The sequence below is a fragment of the Hippoglossus stenolepis genome, chromosome 18, assembly GCF_022539355.2.
Source record: "Hippoglossus stenolepis isolate QCI-W04-F060 chromosome 18, HSTE1.2, whole genome shotgun sequence".
NCBI classification, from domain to species: domain Eukaryota; kingdom Metazoa; phylum Chordata; class Actinopteri; order Pleuronectiformes; family Pleuronectidae; genus Hippoglossus; species Hippoglossus stenolepis.
Window position 1 is genome coordinate 20,510,203 of NC_061500.1, and position 18,500 is coordinate 20,528,702.

At 39.8% G+C, this 18,500-nt stretch overlaps 1 protein-coding gene across 4 annotated transcripts in view; it reads left to right on the forward strand.

Annotated features, from left to right (window-relative positions):
- Positions 1-391: 391 nt before the first annotated feature.
- The window catches only part of dennd1a (DENN/MADD domain containing 1A), a 74,966-nt gene continuing 56,857 nt past the window's right edge, over positions 392-18,500 (forward strand). For all 4 annotated transcript variants that reach the window (XM_035141720.2, XM_035141721.2, XM_035141723.2 and 1 more), the window contains exons 1-3: positions 392-528; positions 7,723-7,787; positions 18,057-18,100. In XM_035141720.2, coding sequence (XP_034997611.1) covers positions 512-528; positions 7,723-7,787; positions 18,057-18,100 — 126 coding nt within the window. In that variant the 5' untranslated portion in view covers positions 392-511. The remainder of the gene's footprint in view (positions 529-7,722; positions 7,788-18,056; positions 18,101-18,500) is intronic.

Consider the following 18,500-nt stretch of genomic DNA (forward strand, 5'->3'; position numbering starts at 1 on the left):
ATATATGTTTGTGTGAATATATAATAGGCACTTAATATATAACCACTGAAGTTCATAACAGTTGGTTTCTCTTTGTTTCTGTTATGTTATTTCATGTGTACCTTATTTTGTATTTCTACTGTGGCGATTAAGAGAAAAGAAAAAAGTTCTCACTATTTATCTCGACGTGACCAGTTTCCACCCCTGCAACCGCCGGCAGATCACGTCGGCGGATAAAGTCAGACACCAGACCAAGTCGAACGCACCATCAAGTGACCCGATCGTCATCTGTCACATGTATTGTGGAATATGTAGTTTCTCGCATTGTTTTACACTGTATTGCAAATTCATATGTACTCTACAATAGAACTACAAATCCCAGAGTTCCGCGCGAAGCAGAGCGTGATCTACGCGTGTAGGCAAACCACAGTGTAGTACAGTTCTGTGACAGGCTAGCATCAGAAAATATCTCCGGACAGACGCGTCTGCGCACTGATATCTGCTGCTAGCGACTGCAGGGCGACTCAGAAAGATGGGGTCCCGAATAAAGTAAGAACGTTCATCCGTTACTCTCCACGAGGTTGTCAGCATCCTTCTGCTATGTTAGCTTTGTTGTCGTACGTCAGTGGGGAAGATGCAGTCCAATGCAAGGCCTTGACTTGTTGCGACACCCTCTAAAAACGCTGGTGCCACTATCCTATCCTGTCTAGATCAGAAAAACAATGCATGTGAAATGTCCCCGTTGGTTTGAGCTCCGCTAGTCATTTATAACGGAGCCGTGTCAGGGAGAAACGCGTTAAGATAGTCGTGAGTTAGGACCATTCAGCTCGGGTAAACATGGAAACAGTCACGTTTTAATACTGAACCTCCTAATATTTCTCAGGGCTGAAGTGCAGAACAGATGTATCTATATGTATCTGTGCTTGCCTGTAGCCGAATGTCAGTCCACTGATTGACTGTTGATATGAAAGGGCCCTGGCTTAACAGTCAGTACCTGTTCATGGGCGATGCGTTATGAGTTTTTCAAATTAAATTAAATGGTGAATGGTTTATATTTCTATAGCGCTTTTCTAGTCTTGATGACCACTCAAAGTGCTTTACAGTACAGTTTTTTGCCATTCACACACATTCATACAGTGCATCTATGGGAAGCACTGTATGTAAGAATGAGGGACAATTTGGGGTTCAATATCTTGTCCAAGGACACTTCGGAAAGCGAACTGCCAACCTTTTGGTTAGATGATGACCGCTCTACCCACTCAACCACAGCCACCCCTACGCCGCTTCAATGTCACCTGTGTACCACCACAGTAATATAATACAGAAAAGATTCTTCTGTCTTTATGAGGCTGTGAATTTGGCTCCTTCATTTCACTGCTGAGGGATAGAAGCACTGCACAAGAACTGACTGAACTGAGTTAAAGAATGTACACACACTTAAGACAATGACATGTTTTCAGAGTCAGCACGTTTTCCCAGTTATATTGGAGTGCCTGCTGTAAGAGTCCCAAATTTGTGTGAGACATTTTGATCATTAAAAATGTGTTTCATCAAACCACATTTGTTGATGGTCAAACAAAGGAATTTCAATGTTCACAATCAATAGTAGGTTAATTATTAACAGTTACCAAATACAGAGATCTTTTTCTGTAAGAAACCATTTGTATCCACTGCTGAGACCTATGATTGCTTCCAAGATCAGGGTAAAGAACGGGTTAAGTAAAAACCAAGGTCCTTGAGTTATAAATATAACATACAAAGTAGGGTGGGCGATATGGAAAAAATCGTATCTTATCTTTTAATATCAGTCGATATGTGTGTGTGTGTGTGTGTGCGTGTGCGTGTGTGTGTGCGTGTGTGCGTGTGCGCGTGCGTGTGCACGCTCATCTCTGTCCCTATTCACATACGAACTGATAATCACATGTATTTAGATCAAACAAACACAAAGTAAACATCAGTACTGTACGTGTGCTAATAACTTCTGATCAGTGATGGTGTTTATTGTTAACTACTAAAGTGAGCACAGGTCAGCATGTAGTCTGAAAATAGGACATCAGATGTTATTTAATTATGGTCTGATAGGAGAGGATTATGTGGAAGCACGATTAAATGTAAAATTTTGACGCCATAAGTTAGGTTAAAGTCAAGGGTGTGATTAACATAAGGAGTGGGTTGATAAATACTGACTGCAACCAATTGAGTCTAATATTGAAATGCATGCAGCACAAAGGCTATCATTATCAATGTCCACAAAAATATCGCCTTCAATAGTAACTTTATCTGTCTTAAATTCAAAGTTTATCAGAATGAGCAGAAAATGCTAAAAGAGCAATTACAGAGACAATAACCACCAGAAGTGGCAGGAAAACAGGAAATGATGCAACACGCTCACAGTAACACGTCAGCAACTTTGAACTATTAATGGATGTTATTTGGATTCAGACAAAATGATGACCTGTCAAGTCTAAACCTTATCCATTGCAAGCAGTGTTTGCCATAGTAGCAGCTAGGGATGCATGATATATCAGTCAGATATATTATCGGCTCAATAATGGAAATTTTTTATTTTTTCTATTTATCGGAATCGGAAATTATATCCAATACAACGTCCGATAAACACAGCACGCCTGTGTTTACAGTGTACACTACTCCTGCTGCTACAGTGAGTGAGAGTGAGTACGATAGAACTGTGCCTGAAATCTATAACATTTTACAGAATATTTTTAAAATGATTAAAAGAGACTTTACATAGAAAGGTAAGTATTATACAGTGTTAATCATACCACACACTATGCGATGATAAGGTTCCATCGGGTAAATCTGTTTAATACTGGACTCTGTTCAGCAAAAAGATCCAAGATCACAGATCTATAGAATCTATAAGTCATCATCATGGGACAGGAAATCTTTGTGATCACTGAACACTTGTTACCTCCTAATCCTTCCATTCACGCACTCCTCTCAGGGCCAGTGCATCCATCACGCAGCATTACGCACGAGTGTCACCGCAGTAACATTTTTAGAGCAATCCAACCGATTACTTCACACATCAGTGGGTCCTAACCTCTACCCAGGGATATTATTCTGAAATGGAAGTTTGAAAAATCTGTGTATCATTCATTCTTTTCATATTCAATGAGAAAACCAAAATCGGAAAATTCATAATTCAAAGTCATTATTCTTTTTTTGGTATCAGATTCAAAATGAATAACGAAATAATTGGTTTTCTAATTGGTTTTCTAATTGAATATGAAAAGAGCGAATGATAAATGTATTGCGGGCCGAATTTGATTTTGATATTTAATTTGTATGATTTGTTTGACCCGGAAGCTACTGACTAATCCCTGTATCATTCGATACGCAGAGACCACGGACAGCTCCACAGCTGGGAGAAGGCGCACAGCCTGGCCGCAGCACCATCAGGTCCAGGTTCATTAATTTGGTTTTAACCACTTACAAAGAAATACCAGACTGAACCCCTAAGTGAAAATTGTGCATTTGCAGAAAAGTGGCTGCAGTAGATAACATGGCTCCAGATGACTGGACAGATGTGGTGCAAAATATGTCGTGAAAATCCCAATCTCATGGATAAAAGCAGCGCATTTTATACGAAGACCGTCATTCAGCTTTTGTAAAGTACAAGAGTAAACACCACATGACCATAGTGCAAAGTGATAACAAGTGCAGCCAGGGTCATGTAAAGGAAAAAGAGGATGACAGCTCTACCCCCAGCCAAAGCCGCCCAAATATTATGCTATTAAAGAGTTTTGGAGTTAATGTCAGGGCCACATATCATCGCACAATCAGCTCAGAATTTAGTGAAAAACTAGAGGCAACTGAATTTTGGGGTGTGGGCTTTGATGGACCAATAGACATATCAAGAATGGAGCAGGAAATTGTTTGTAATGTATCAGGGCCTTGTAGGGGTGTAACTGAACCGCAGATTTCCGGTACGGGCCTTTCGGTTCGTTACACATGTTTCACGCATGCAGCGAGTCCACGTGCGGAATTTATTTGTGTGTGTCTCTAATTCCGAGGGATAACTTTACGAAAGGACCGGATGTGCTGAAGGCTCTTGGTTATGGAGGCCGCAGACAAACAGGAGTGTGAAGACCCTCCCTCATCATTAACGTCCACTGTGTGGGACCACTTCAGTTTCACAGCCACTGTAATAACGACGGACAAAGACAAGCGGATCGTACAAAAGACGACATTGCGCAACTTCTATCGGATATGTAGCTGGTAGCATATCAAACATCCCGACTCGTTTGAAACAGCATCACCAGAGTGATGTCCACTAACATTGGGAATAACAATAACATTAGTTGGACAAGGAAAAAACGAGTTCCCTGCAAACCCAGCTCCACGCGACATTAAAGCTGCCGCTTGCAAATAATTCTGACTGTGCCAAAGCAATAACGAGCGATATAGGTGTTTTTATAACAGCAGACATGCGACCGCTTTCTGTTGTTGAGAACACAGGGTTCAAACACACACTGAAAGTAATCGAACCCCGTTACAAAGTTTACTCTCATCTGCATTTCAGCCTTTAAGTCACACCAGCCCTTTAGAAACCTCTGTCCCTCGAGTGAGAGTGTTCTCCACAGCAGAGACATGTTAGTACCAGCAGGGCATCAAACCCTCTTGGCAAACAATGTGGACAAGTCAATATTTTTTTTAAGAAAAGAAAAATTGAAAATACATATATTTAATAATGATAAGCATACAATACAATAATGGTGTAGTTTAAGTACAGTTAATTGAATTGCTTCACCAGGATATTTATTTGACTATTTCTATTTATTTAGTTATTAGAGAGAATGTTTATTTTGTTATTTTTCTTATGTGAAATTTACTTCGGTAAATGACAGCCATAATTAACCATGGTTGAATAAAAAAAAAAGAAAAAATCTGTTTAATGTTTTCTCTTCCTTGTAGGGGTGGGCGGTAGGGTTGAGCCGAATACTCGGATGAAATGAGCATCCGGTACGGATAATGTACTTTTACGAGCACAAGTACCATCCACGTAAAATGTGTCAATATCTGTATTCGTGATGAATGAAAATCCTCATTGGATAGCTGTTTCCACATCATTCCTTTATAGGCCAGCCACACACAGAGCTCTTCCCCTACACAGAGCCTATAAAAAGTTCATTGCTGCTGGGCCAGCAGTGCCACGAAACACAATCAGCCACTCTGTCCACAGGGATACTAAGGTGTAACATTGTTATCTATGATGATATATTCTCAGCGGCCACTGGCCGAGTGCACCCAGCCCGGCTAGACGCACACGGAGCGAGCACTCCTCTCCACCAGCCGAGTGAGTGAGTGAGTGACAGCCAGGCGGCTCGCACGAGTTCCACTGGCCGAGTCAGAGTGCGCCATGCCTGGCTAGACGCCGACGTGCGAACGCTCGTCTCTCTCCCTCACTCACAAACACCTACACAACATAATTAACACTGTGTTTTACATTGTGTAGAAATATAAAATACAGCACCCCCCTCAAAAACAAAAATCAACAACAGGTAGTAAAAAAGCCCTGTGATCAATCACAAATACAAACATCACACTGTTTAAATGTAATTTTTAATAAGTAAAAAAAATTAAATAAAATCAATAAAAAAGAAAATGTTTAGTATGAAAACCTGCGTTTTACTTTATACTTCTTAATTCTGCATGTGTTGTATTCATAGATTCAGTGAAGTTTATTCATTGAAGTAAAAAAAACTTGTTCTAAACAGTTCTCTTACTCTTGTGATCAAAAACATTGATTCAACATTGATTCAAAGGCTGTTCTGTAAATAGTTTTCTAATAAACAATAAATATAGCAACTTTTGATCAACCCATACCCACTTCTGAGTACGGATACAGATAATTTAGTTGGTTGAACAGATACTGATAATAGTGTACTCGCTCATCCCTAGTGGGCGTTATATCAAATATACTTGATGTATCACGGCAATCTATAAAATGACTATCGCGACCATCAAGTATAAATTGTCACGTGAATGTTTTAAGCCTTCAGCATGAAAGCTCTAGTTCCTTGTGTCTACTGTAGCAAAAACGTACCAAACCGTGAACTTAAAAACCGAGTTACGTACCGAACCGTGATTTTTGTTTATTTCGCAGTTTAGAGTTTTCTGAAAATTTCCTCAGATTTATTAATTCAGATGTGAATCGAGCAGCACAGGACATCATGGATGATGTTGTTTCACATTTGTTGCCCATTATATTACCAATGCATGTCATCCAGCTAGACATTTCAATTTAACAGCATATTTATTCATTTATTTACTGTACAGCCTACTGCATTGGACATGTCTCAGCACTTGTTATATCCTTATGGAATATAACATACACATTGAGCTTCTTCTGAATCTGTACTGACCTGCTCGCTCCTGTGCTGATTGTTGTCAATTTTTGAAGCAGGCTAACTTTGCAGCCAGCAGAGCACCAGTACTCGCATCCTTAAACCTGTCCCCAATGCTGTTAACAAACTTGTCAATTAGCATATTCCAGGATGAAATTAGGACCTATTCTTCAGCTTTCCCGCATTGAAGGAGACCTCTTAAAAAGCGCACTCTGTTTGCCCCGAGCGTAACGTGGTGCAAAAGGTGAGCTGGAGGCATATTATAGGTTTGGGGTACTGATAATTACCACATAATATATTTTAATATATTAAGTTGTTACCGTGCACGCAGACTGTCAAGGTTCAACTTAAATTAACTTTGATATTCTCTTTGTATTTGCATATGTGTGACCGTGCCCTCATTCTTCAATCTGTGTGTACCTGTCACTTGGAAACTGTTGTGTGAGGGCGTGTGCATGTACCTCGGCTACCATCATAGATTGGATTCATTCTGTTGGAAATGCTGTAAGGTTATGTTTATGTTTGATTGTTTGACTGCTATAAATGGTGTTCCATGCGCCACACATTAATGCTCTGGATGAGCCCTGCAGCCCTAGATAATAAACTAAAGATCCTCAGATCATTGACAGGTTTTTTCGTCAGTGAATCATTGTCGGAGTAAGAGAATAAGAAGAGAATAGAGAAATATCATTAAGTGCCAGAAGTTTAGGTATATTTCTATAATTTATGACAGATCAAAGCAATGTAAGGCTATAGTGTGCACAAGTAAAAAAATCTAAGTCTAAATCAGCAAGTGTGGAGTAAAACAAGCTTTGAACTGTGTCAAATATTCACCTGGCCTGATGTGAGCCTTCATTCTGTTTGGAAATTAATTGAGTCAGATTTAATTCAACAGATGTTGAAGGTTCTTTGCAGATTAAGTGACTCAAGAACTGGGAACATAAAATCACTTTAATAACAGATGTTTGTAAAACTGATGCTAATGGTAAATGGTCTGTATTAATATAGCGCTTTTCAAGTCTTGATGACCACTCAAAGCTTTACAGTACAGTTTTTGCCATTCACACATTAAGTACATCACTTTCTCTATGAGAAGGGGTAACTTTGGGGTTCAGTATCTTGCCCAAGGACACTTCGGCATGCACCCAAAACTGGTCATTGATTGGCAGAAGGCAGCATCGGGTTGAAATCTGGCTGCCATATATTAGGACACCTGACAACGAACTGGTTGTGTAGAGTTCCTGTTGCCCATTAAAGAAATCGGCTAAATAAAATCACAAAAATATTTTTTTAAATGGAAGACTTTACTAAACAATAAATTTGTCTATAATTTGCAAACAACATATTGATGAAATGTGTTCCTCTATTCCAGGGAGAGCCCAGAGTCCACCTTTGAGGTGTATCTAGAGGTAGCCCATCCAGGCTCACACAGCTCAGGTAAGTTTTATTAAGGCTTGAGCCTCAGCTAATCCTGAAACATATGCATATTTTAAACAAGTCTCAAAATACAGTCAAGGATTAGTTTATGTATCATGCCACATTTCAACTTTCAGTCTTTATGTACCATAAAAAACAATTGAACAATGATGTAAGTTGACAGTAGGTTTGTGTACCTGATGATCAGTGTTTGCCATTAAAAACCTTGTCTGTGATGGCCGACCATAATAATAACTTTATTTGTATAGCACTTATCTAGACAAGGTTACAAAGTGCTTCACAAAATACATGGCAAAAAAAAAAGTTACAAATTAAAGACAAGACCTAAAATGTATAGAGAAACCCCACAGTTCCCACAATGAGCAAGCACCATCAAATATACACTTCTCTCTCACACACACACACACGCACGCACGCGCACACACATCCAGACTCTTGAAGAAATCCAATCTTAGTTTTTTTTTCAGGGCTGATACAGATTATTAGTAATTAAGTAAAATCCTATGTGCTGCACACAGTTCTATAATTAGGCATTTGCATAAAACACAAAAAGATGTGTAAAATATTAAACTGGTGGGACAACTGAGACTATGTAGGCCGATTTTATTTTGTTCACAGCAGCTATGATGACGTGTGAAACCTCATATTCTATATTTTATGCTACTATAAGCATATGTATAAATTAACCCCTTAGTCACCTCCAGTCACGCAGGTGCTGCTGGAGTACATTACCATGTGTTTGCATTACCCTGACTCACTGTGCAATGCTCTTATACAAATCAAACCAACAATGAAGATTTTAAATAATCTACCACTCTTAAATACTCCTAAATGGAGTCAGCATACAACTTCCAACCAATGGCCAAGCCACTCCACCAAGTAGTTGAACGCCATCTTACAAACAGGAAAGTAAGTTTAGCAATACTCAACAAGTCTTAACTCCAATAGTGATGTCCCTCAAGGGTCAAAACTGGGCTCTCTCTTGTTCAGCTTGTATATTAATGACTGGCATTTAGTCTGTCCATCAGTTAATATACAAACGTATTTACATGACGTGTTTGTTTATGTACATGCAAAAAACATACCACAAAGGTATAATTTAACTAAATTTGGTTAGTTTCAAATCGTTTTCTCTTGCCTATATTATCTTAAACCTTTTAGAAGTCCTGGGCAATTTAGCAATTTTTTTATGTTTTAGATTTTTCCTTAAAAAATATTAATTCCTGTACAACATTGCCTATTGCCTACATTCACAATACATTTTTCACTTTGACATAGTATATCAGCATATTGGACCCAAAACTACACAAAAAACACGAGATCATTAAATAGAAAGTAGTATTTTTTATTTAAAAAACACAAACATGCTTAACATAGCATTTTTTTCAAAGGTCAAAATGAAAATACAGGTTGCAAATGGGAAGACTCAATTGTAAAGAAATTAAATGTAGCTGTTATCAGGGGTGTTTTTTTAATTTGCAGCCGTGAAACTATTCAGAAAAGCTCATGTGAACTCCCAAATAGTGCAAATGCAACATAAAAAGGTCACACTGAGACCTAGTAAAACTATGTAAAACTACTGAATTGACAATAGAAAAAAGTATGGCCACAGGCATTTTCAGGCCACAAACGTTTCAAAGTACTTCATAAAAGTTTATTACTCTCAGGGCCTGATCTACTAAAGGTTTATGCCTGTAAAAACGTTTGTAAACTTGATTTCACCCGCAACAAAACATGCAAGCTGATCTACTAACTGCGCACTGAGGATTGTGTGCAGAATAACATGCACTGTCTATTTAGTATGTTTGCCTTAATGAATATGCAATATCGGGCGTTTCCCGAGTGCAAAAAATATTAGGAGGCGTAGATGCAAATACTTTAATGTGGCACACGCAATGTGATTTACAAAGCCTGAACATAATTGCGGTGGTTGTGACTGCGTCTATATTTAATATGTTTGAAAGCTAGGTGCTAATCAGCACAGCGTTGCGCACAGATGGCTGCAGTTATTGTGATTAGGAGGAGAGGGTATGGAAGAAGACTGAGAGAACGTTTTTTTTCAGAAAGTGAACTGCACCTGCTGCTCAATATTGGTCAGAGACATCTCTTCCACCGGCCCCCCCAGTTTTATTATGATCAATTTTTTCATTTGTTTTTCTTATGTACTGCCATCTCCTCTTAATTTCATCGGTTGTTCTTTTTGTTTTACCCACAGCATTTAGTTTCTCGCGGATACTCTCTCATATCGCGTTTCTTTGAGTTATATTAATACTTCTTTGCTGTAGCTCAACAACATGTTTGTTTGCCTCTACCACTAACACCTCCAATTCTATAACATTAAATTCCGCTTTGTGCTTGCGGTCACTCTGCTCTCCGTAATGCTCTATGGCGGAAACCAGTAACTCTTGCAAAACACTCATTTAAATACTACTGCCTCTACCATGTTTGCACCTGTTATCATTTACGCAATTATTTTTACTAGACCACCCGCAAAACGCCCATCAACCAAAAGTGAAATCTCTTATAATGCACATGCAATTTAGCACTCTTTATTTGGGATCTTTGTAGATAATGCCCAAAGTGCTATATTTCTGGCTTTATATACCCAAGCAAGTGCAAACTGACACAAATTCAAACTAAAACTATTTATGATAAAATCTAAAATGGCCGTGTTTTTTTTTTTTTTTTTTTAGCAATGCCACTTCTCAAAACAGTTTCCGACTACAGTGAGGCAGAGGGCTGAAAATCACAGGATTTACATTTTTATGGTGTGAGGTTTCTCTTTTTTTCCACTTGATGGCAGTATTGGCACATCTTCTAGTCTTTTGTGGCCTCTCACACTTCTAACTGTGGCGGTAGCCATGGGCAGGGAGATGGCCAGTGCTCCTGTTGGTGGGGACACCTGTCTCATTCACTCTACACAGTTAGCACACAAGCTGAGAAGTCCTTGTTTGTCATGTGCTGTACCTTTTGTGTTTTGCAGATTTCAGACTGCAGTATGTAGATATTTGTTGTGGCAATGTCCACAAAATGAAGGAACAGCGGTACAAGTGAGCTGTACTGCGGTGGGTTGAATGGTATCCAATTTGTTGGTCTGATGGGTCGACCCCACCCATTTGTTTGTTGAAGGCAATGTTGGAGGTCGGGGGGACAGGGGATGTCTTTCATTACCCAGTTTCCATTCACATCCTTCATTCTCCTTTTCACTGCCTCCGCACAAATTGCTGGATGGATTGTGGAGCACATTGACAACTCCTGCATGTCCATCCACTTCACAAAGACCAGAGGACCCGCACTGATCCACCTCAAAGTCATTGCAAAATTATTGGCGCCCCTGCTGATTCAGGATTGCAGCAGACGCACATTATATGCATGGTATCAATGTACCATGCTGTATTACACTTCCGCATGTCCTCCCTCCTCACTTCCTTGCTGACCTGTGCTCAATTTACACTTTGAACCATAAAAACACCAAAACTAATACTAAGTTATTAGGATCTGAAGAGTACTGAAGTTTACTTTGTGTTTGTTTGATTTATAAGAGTTTATAAGGCACCTCTTTAATCACATTGAAAAAAAGTCCAACAGTTTGCACGCACGCAGTTCACCTACTACAGACAACACGAGACGTAACGTGACACGCACAGCCAAGACATCGGTGTATCAATAAATGCGTAATGTTTCCAAAGTCAATGAGTAATCGTGTTAAACAATTGTGATAACAATATTGACTAAAATAGCTGTCATTATGATTTTTGCCATAATTGAGCAGCCCTACTTGAAATGACTGTGGCTGGAAACTGCAAAGAAAAGATGTGGTTGTGTTTCCAGTAGGGATGAGTGAGTACACCATTATCTGTATCTGTTCAAACAACTAAATTATCTGTATCCGTACTTTGAAGTGGGCGGGACTTACACCGGAGTGGAGTGAGTGCATAATCGAACATATAGCAAACCCCATTAATATGATAAAATATATTATGTGGTAATTATCAGTACCCCAAACCTATAATATGCCTCAAGCTCACCATATGCACGACGTTAAGCTCGGGGCAAACCGAGTGTGGAACAGCTTACTTTTGATTTTCGCGCCCATGTTAACAGATTAGAGCTGGCCCACTGGCTGCAGAAGTGGTGCTGCTTTTGTAGAGATTTGAGATCTCGCCATTGTTTTCTGCGTTTCGCACACGGCTCACAACAGAACAGACCGAGAAAATGTTCTTTCAGCACAGTTTCAATGTTTAACTGTCGAATATGTCATAAGCATAAATGGTTTCAACACTTCCTGTAATCTACCCGTTTGAAAATATAGGCACTCCAGCGGTTTAGTTTGCAATTCAACCATTGACACACACATTCATTCAGTGCATCTATGGGCAGCATTTTTTCACAATCTTGCCCAAGGACACTTGGGCATGCAGATGGGAAGACTGCCGACCTTCTGTTTGGAGGATGACCACTCTACCCCTCAGCCACAGCCACCCCAATCCATTCCAAGGCTCCAGAGTCGCACAGTGCGACTAAAATGGCTGCACTGTGCAACTAAAATCTGAGGAGTGCAATTAAATATTAGCGAGTGCTGGTGCAGCAGTGCCTATCAGCAGGCATCTGAGAAGTGCAGGAAGTTTGCTAGATACAGTCCACAGGCTAAAGCAATTAATAGCAGAATCACGGAATTTATCGCTCTTGATGACCAGCCGTTTTCTGTGATAGAAGACAAGGATTTCGCCGGCTAATGGCACATTTCGAGCCCTGCTACACTCTGCCAAGTCGCTACTACTTTTCAGATCTGTCCCTGGCTGCCCTATATGATCGCCGCACACATTCATAGTCTGATCGATGCCGACGTAAGCTTATCCACGGACATATGGACCTCAAACACCAGTTTTTATCAGGCTTTCACATCTATAATAGCCTTTATTTTTGAATGCACATTATTTTATCTGAATAACTGTTTTAATACATTGACAATGGAATATTAATTCATCCATATTTGCTTACTATATTTAGCAATTTTACCCTCAGCTGTGCATAAACTACAGGCTATGAACTTGTTTTTAAGAAATGTGAAATTATTATTGGTATCCGCTATGTGAAGCATGTAATTATCGGTTATCGTTACCTGCCGTAAAAAATCTATATCGTGCATCTCTAGACTTTGTGCAATTCCTCAACTTCAAGCTCAACCCATTTGTACTTTTTGCTGTTTTCTTTATTTTCCTCTGCTTGCTTCTGGGTGCAGATTGTCTTCAGTATGTCATTGGACAATGCACAGTGGCGTTAAAAAAAAACTCCTTTTCACATTGAATCAGTAGATGGCGCTATGACCCTGACTCAATATTGACAAATGGAGCTGTTATGGAGTTATGACAACCTTGTCTCCTTTGGTGATGGATCAACCTTAGCTGCACCTCAATGTTTACATGGTCTGAGGAAAGGTCACAATTCTGACCATGGTCATATGACTTGTCTGAGCTCATTTGAGTTGTATATTGTAAAGCAGCCAGGAGCAGAGCATCAAAGTATAAAACATGTAACTTCCTTTTGCCAGCAGGTGGCGCTGTAATGAGTCAATATTTACATATGGATCTGTTCAGGACAGGAATGTGATCGTGTGAAAGAGTTTTGAGGCTGATTGGACAATGCACAGAAGAGTGATAATAAATCCCTCTTTTTTGGCAAATCATCAAACTTAGATGCCACGCCACGGTCATACCAGCTGACGTACATTAAAACTTTGAGTTAGTTTTAATCTCCATGGAGTACAGATGACACTCAATGTTACAAACATATTGTTTGAGGGACATTGAACAAAATACATTGAAGTTACAGCAATTTTGTGTGTAATGGCGACACGTTGAAAATTTATGCTACACCACTAACATGGTGTTCGATGAAAACACAGTTTCGATAAGACTTCATCATCAATGTCTTGAGGCCCTTCTGGCAAAGTTTGACATGGTGGTGGTCAATGGACGAGGAGGAGTACCTCAAAAGTGTAAGACGTGAAAAAAAAAAGACATTTACTGTTGCCACCAGGGGGCGCTGTGATTTTAGGTCATGATTTCTGTGTAGATGTCATCACGCCGGGACTCTTGTTCTATCGTAAACAGTATTGTCCGGTCATAATACACGTGTGTACCAAATTTCGTGAAGATCGGTTAAACCAGATGGAATTGCGTTTTAAGAGGCGCTGTTAAGCCATTTTACCACGCCCATTTCAAATCTTTTCAGAATACGCAAATTTTCACCAGGCCTGACTCGATTAGTTTTCCGAAATAATCAAACGAAAAGCAATAGGGCCTTCGCCCTGTGGGTGGAGGTTAAGATCCCCCGACGTGTGAAGTAATCTGTCCTATCGCTAAATTCTGCCGTGACACTCGTGCATAATGCTGTGTGATGGATGCACGCCAATGGAAGGATGAGGAGGAAAGGAGGATTCAGCGATCACAAAGATTTTTTGTCCTATGACGATGACTGATCAGCTGATATAGATTCTGAGTCCAGTATCACACAGATTGACCGACGGAACTGAACAATCCCAGTACAAACACAAGCATTTCAATTTAATTCTGTTAAATTTTATAGATCGGGGACATTACAGCTGCTCTGAATTTAATAATCCTGCAGTTTGGAGGATTAAAATACGAACAAGTGATAGAACAAGTTACCTCACATTCAGACAGTGTGAAGGGATTATACAGTGTGAAGCCTCCACCTTTCAATTGGATTTTTTTTTATTTCAGGCTCCATTCTCTCTATCGCACTTACTTTCACTCACTGTATTAACAGCAGCGCCTCTTTATTTTCTTTATTAATGACATCACTGCTGTCCCATAAAATCGCTTTTCACCTCCACCTCAGTAACATCACCTCGATGTCAGTGTCAGAAAGTTTTGCTTCTGCTTCTCATCGCTTGATGCCTTGACTCTGTCATGACTCACCGTGGAAACACATTGGTCAGCAGCATAATTTAATATTCATGAGGTGCTTTGCACTGACCATTTATGGTTGAATGTAGGTGTGTAGAGGGCAAAATATGAGGCAGATCCAAGTACGAAGTTTTCCAGGTGGACTGTGATTTATAAACTGAACATTGCGGCTTTTGTGCGCACGTACACTTTTAGTATGAATCCCATGCAGTGTTTTATAAATGAGGCCCCAGCACTCAACGGTATGAAGACCTGCATCTTCCGGTCTTGCGATAACAATCAAAGCCCCGTTAGAACAGATGAATGGATTCAGAAAGTGAAACACTTGTGTGCTTTTACTTTGAAACGGGTTCAGGAAGTGTTGGAAATACGTATGTTTGTGACATAGACAGATACAATTGTGGGTCACCGCAGAATAAACAAAGAAAGTGATCTTTCACCTCAGTTTTAATGTATATCTGTTGAATTTATGTCACAAACATAAATGGTTGCAACACTCCCTGTTTAAAAGTAATGTGGTAACAAAAAGGTGTTTAATTGTGAAATATTTGCAGGAGCGGAAGATGCACAGCTTCATACTGTATAGTACTTGTGTTTATAGTACACAGACTACTTTTATACAAGGAAATAGTCATTTATATTAGAATGTAAAAGTGATCTTTGGTTTGAAAAGGGTGGTGACCACTGATGTAGAGTCACCAAAATCCCTTCACATATAAATGGTCTTTATGCGGATTTTGTATCGTGCTGGCTGATCGTGATAATAATGGTGGATCCTGCTTCGTGCTGGCTGATCGTGATAATAACGGCGGATCCTGTATCGTGTTGGCATCTGATAATGGTGGTGGACCACGATCGAGGTGGCAGCTGATGGTGGATCCTGATAGCGGCAGTGGACAATGACTGTGGACTATAGTGGCATCCGATCTTGATGGTGGATCATGATCGTGGTGGCTGCTGACCATGGACTATGATTACAACAAGACTGCTTGATAAATAAAATTTGATTGATTGATTGATAATGGGCAGACTACAACCCTCGTTTTAGAAAAATATATTCATGCATAATTTTGAGGATTTAAAAAAAAAATATATTAATAATAATTAATAACTCCACCCATGTGGAGGGTAGGTCACCAAAACCAATACACACATAAATGGTGTCCTCCTGGTTAGACTACAAAATATGCTTAAAGGGGACATAGCATGCAAATTCCACTTTGTTAGTGCTTCTACACGTTAATGTGGGTATCTGGCATGTCTACCAACCCAAAAACTCTGGGAAAAAAACACTCGCGCGTTTTGTTATAGTTCCTCTAAGTCAGAAACGTCATGCTTGAGCGACTCGATTGAGCTTCCTGGGTTTTGTGTCGTAACAAGGTACTGGAAGTCTCCTTACATGGTCTTGGCCCCCGTCACGCCGGGTTTACACCGGAGGCTGCGAGGCAGCGCAGCGCCGTTCCCAAGCACACAGCCGCCTGGCTGTTCACACGGGACGAGCATTTCTCCGCTGGTCAGCCCCATAGACTGTATATATAAGGTCAGCCCGCGATTCTGCTTTCTCCGCTTGTTGTTGTACCCGTTGAATGTCGGGGTTCGGGGGTAAATGATGGTCTTCATAGCCCCCACCCCTCTCTTTCTCTCTCTGTCTGTCTGCTTGTGTGCTGGTAGTGGATGGGCAGAGGGGGACATTTCATTATGTGATTGGGAAAATTAAAACTCCAGGACAACAGAAGGGGAATACAAAGTATGGGATGCATATTTGATAATTTATATCATATAAAATATGTAATTTATATCATTTAAAATCATGAGGGGGGAGGGGGGAGCTGGCTCATTAGCATTTAAAGGAACAGGCACTCAAAACAGGTCACTCTGTGGAGGGCTGTTTTATACAGGGTAAAAAGGGTGCTGTTTGAAATGATCCTTGTGGTATTTTGACCAAAGTATGTTACAGACATTTCATTAAGACCCCAAGGAACCATATCAACTTGTGGTAAAATGGGCATGCTATGTCCCCTTTAAGAATCTACAATAGAATCAAAACCTTTCGAATCGGAATCGAATCGATTTGGGAAATCAGTGGCAATACCCAGCCCTAATATATAAGGAAAGAATGACCTCAGCAGACAGAACCCTCCAACATAGCAAGACCTTCACAAAACTTATAACTACTCCACAAAAAAGGGAAGGAGGGAAAAGGAAAAACAAAAAACATCAACATTATCTATTATGCTTTTTTATTCGTTGCACTGTATGTATGTATTCACTTTGTCTTATTTTTCAGGATTATCTGTCACATGGTTTTACTAATCATAAGTGAAAAACCCCAACATGCGTGAATGCCTTATTTTGTGCCATAGGTAGAGTTCATACAACATGACTGACAGGCAAATGGGGTCTGTTAGAATGCCCAAGCGGCCGGGGGGTCCAGAGAGGAAAAACACACGATACAGGTTCATTTCAGGCTTGAAGCTATTTTATTCACCCTGGTGCACAGGTGATACAGCATCGACACACATCCTCAGACTGACTGCCTTATATACAGATGGCTGTCAATTAATTCAGCCAGCACATACCATCTCCAAGAACCCCGCACATAACCCCCAGTTTAAATGTATAATAAATATTTACATAAAACCATTACCAAAATATACATATACAATTAATAAATATCTATCCACCAAACCATCCCGATTAAATACTATTACATATCATACAAAAGGAACTCTTCAAAAGTCCGCGACCTGCAGTAAATGATTAAACAAACAATAAATATATATTCCTTTCCTAATTACTGTGTGTGTGTTAATTTACTGTTCACCAATTTATCTAAGTATGCATATCAAGAGAAATGTTTTAATATAGGTAAACAAGTATTTAGTAACGGCGATCCCGTCGTCACAGGGTCCCACACTACACACCTTTTCAGCAGGATAAACCCCTGACTAGTATGTCTGGTCTACAAACAACATTTTATCATGAAAAACACGCGAGAAGTGAAGTTGTAGTAAGATGTTGTAGTACTTCATCTTTTTGGTATCTTGTATGTCACAGATGTTTTATTAGGACCTCAAGAAACAATGTCAAAATGTGGAAAAGGGGCATAATATATTTCATTTAAATTGCCAGGTAGTCCTGATTTGTCCACAGATGTTTCCCAGAGCATTACAGCCTGATAGTGAATTGAGGCTATATCAGGCTCGTTTATTAATGGTTAGAACTTCCAACCTGCTTGTCTAGATATGAATTTTGTATCTATTTGTCAAAGTTTAAATAAATGTGCTCCATTCTGTGCTGATCACTGCTACATAACCTTTTCATGTTTTTACAACAGGGCCAAAAGTGCGAAGGCAGTTCCCTGAGGTCTACACAGACCAGGTTTGAAAGAAGTTATTTTTCTTGCCCTCTTCACAACTATCTTTCCCTACTGTAGTTATTTCTATGTACACCAAAGCACTGTTGTTTGCAGTGTTTGATTTACACATATGGAAAACCTAAGCAACCTGGATGTGATTCCATTAAATTATATATATAATTTTTTCTTTGTTTGTCTTATCCATAACTTCAATCTACATCACAACAGTTATTACAATAGCTGATACCTGGGGCAGCTGTGGCTGAGGGGGAAGAGTGGTTGTCCTCTAACCAGAGGGTCCCAGTCTACCCCATTCCGCATGCCGAATGTCCTTTGCAGGATACTGAACTCCAAAATTGCCCCTTCTCATAAGTAAATGGTAAATGGTCTGTAAATATATATCGCTTTTCTAGTCTTGATGAC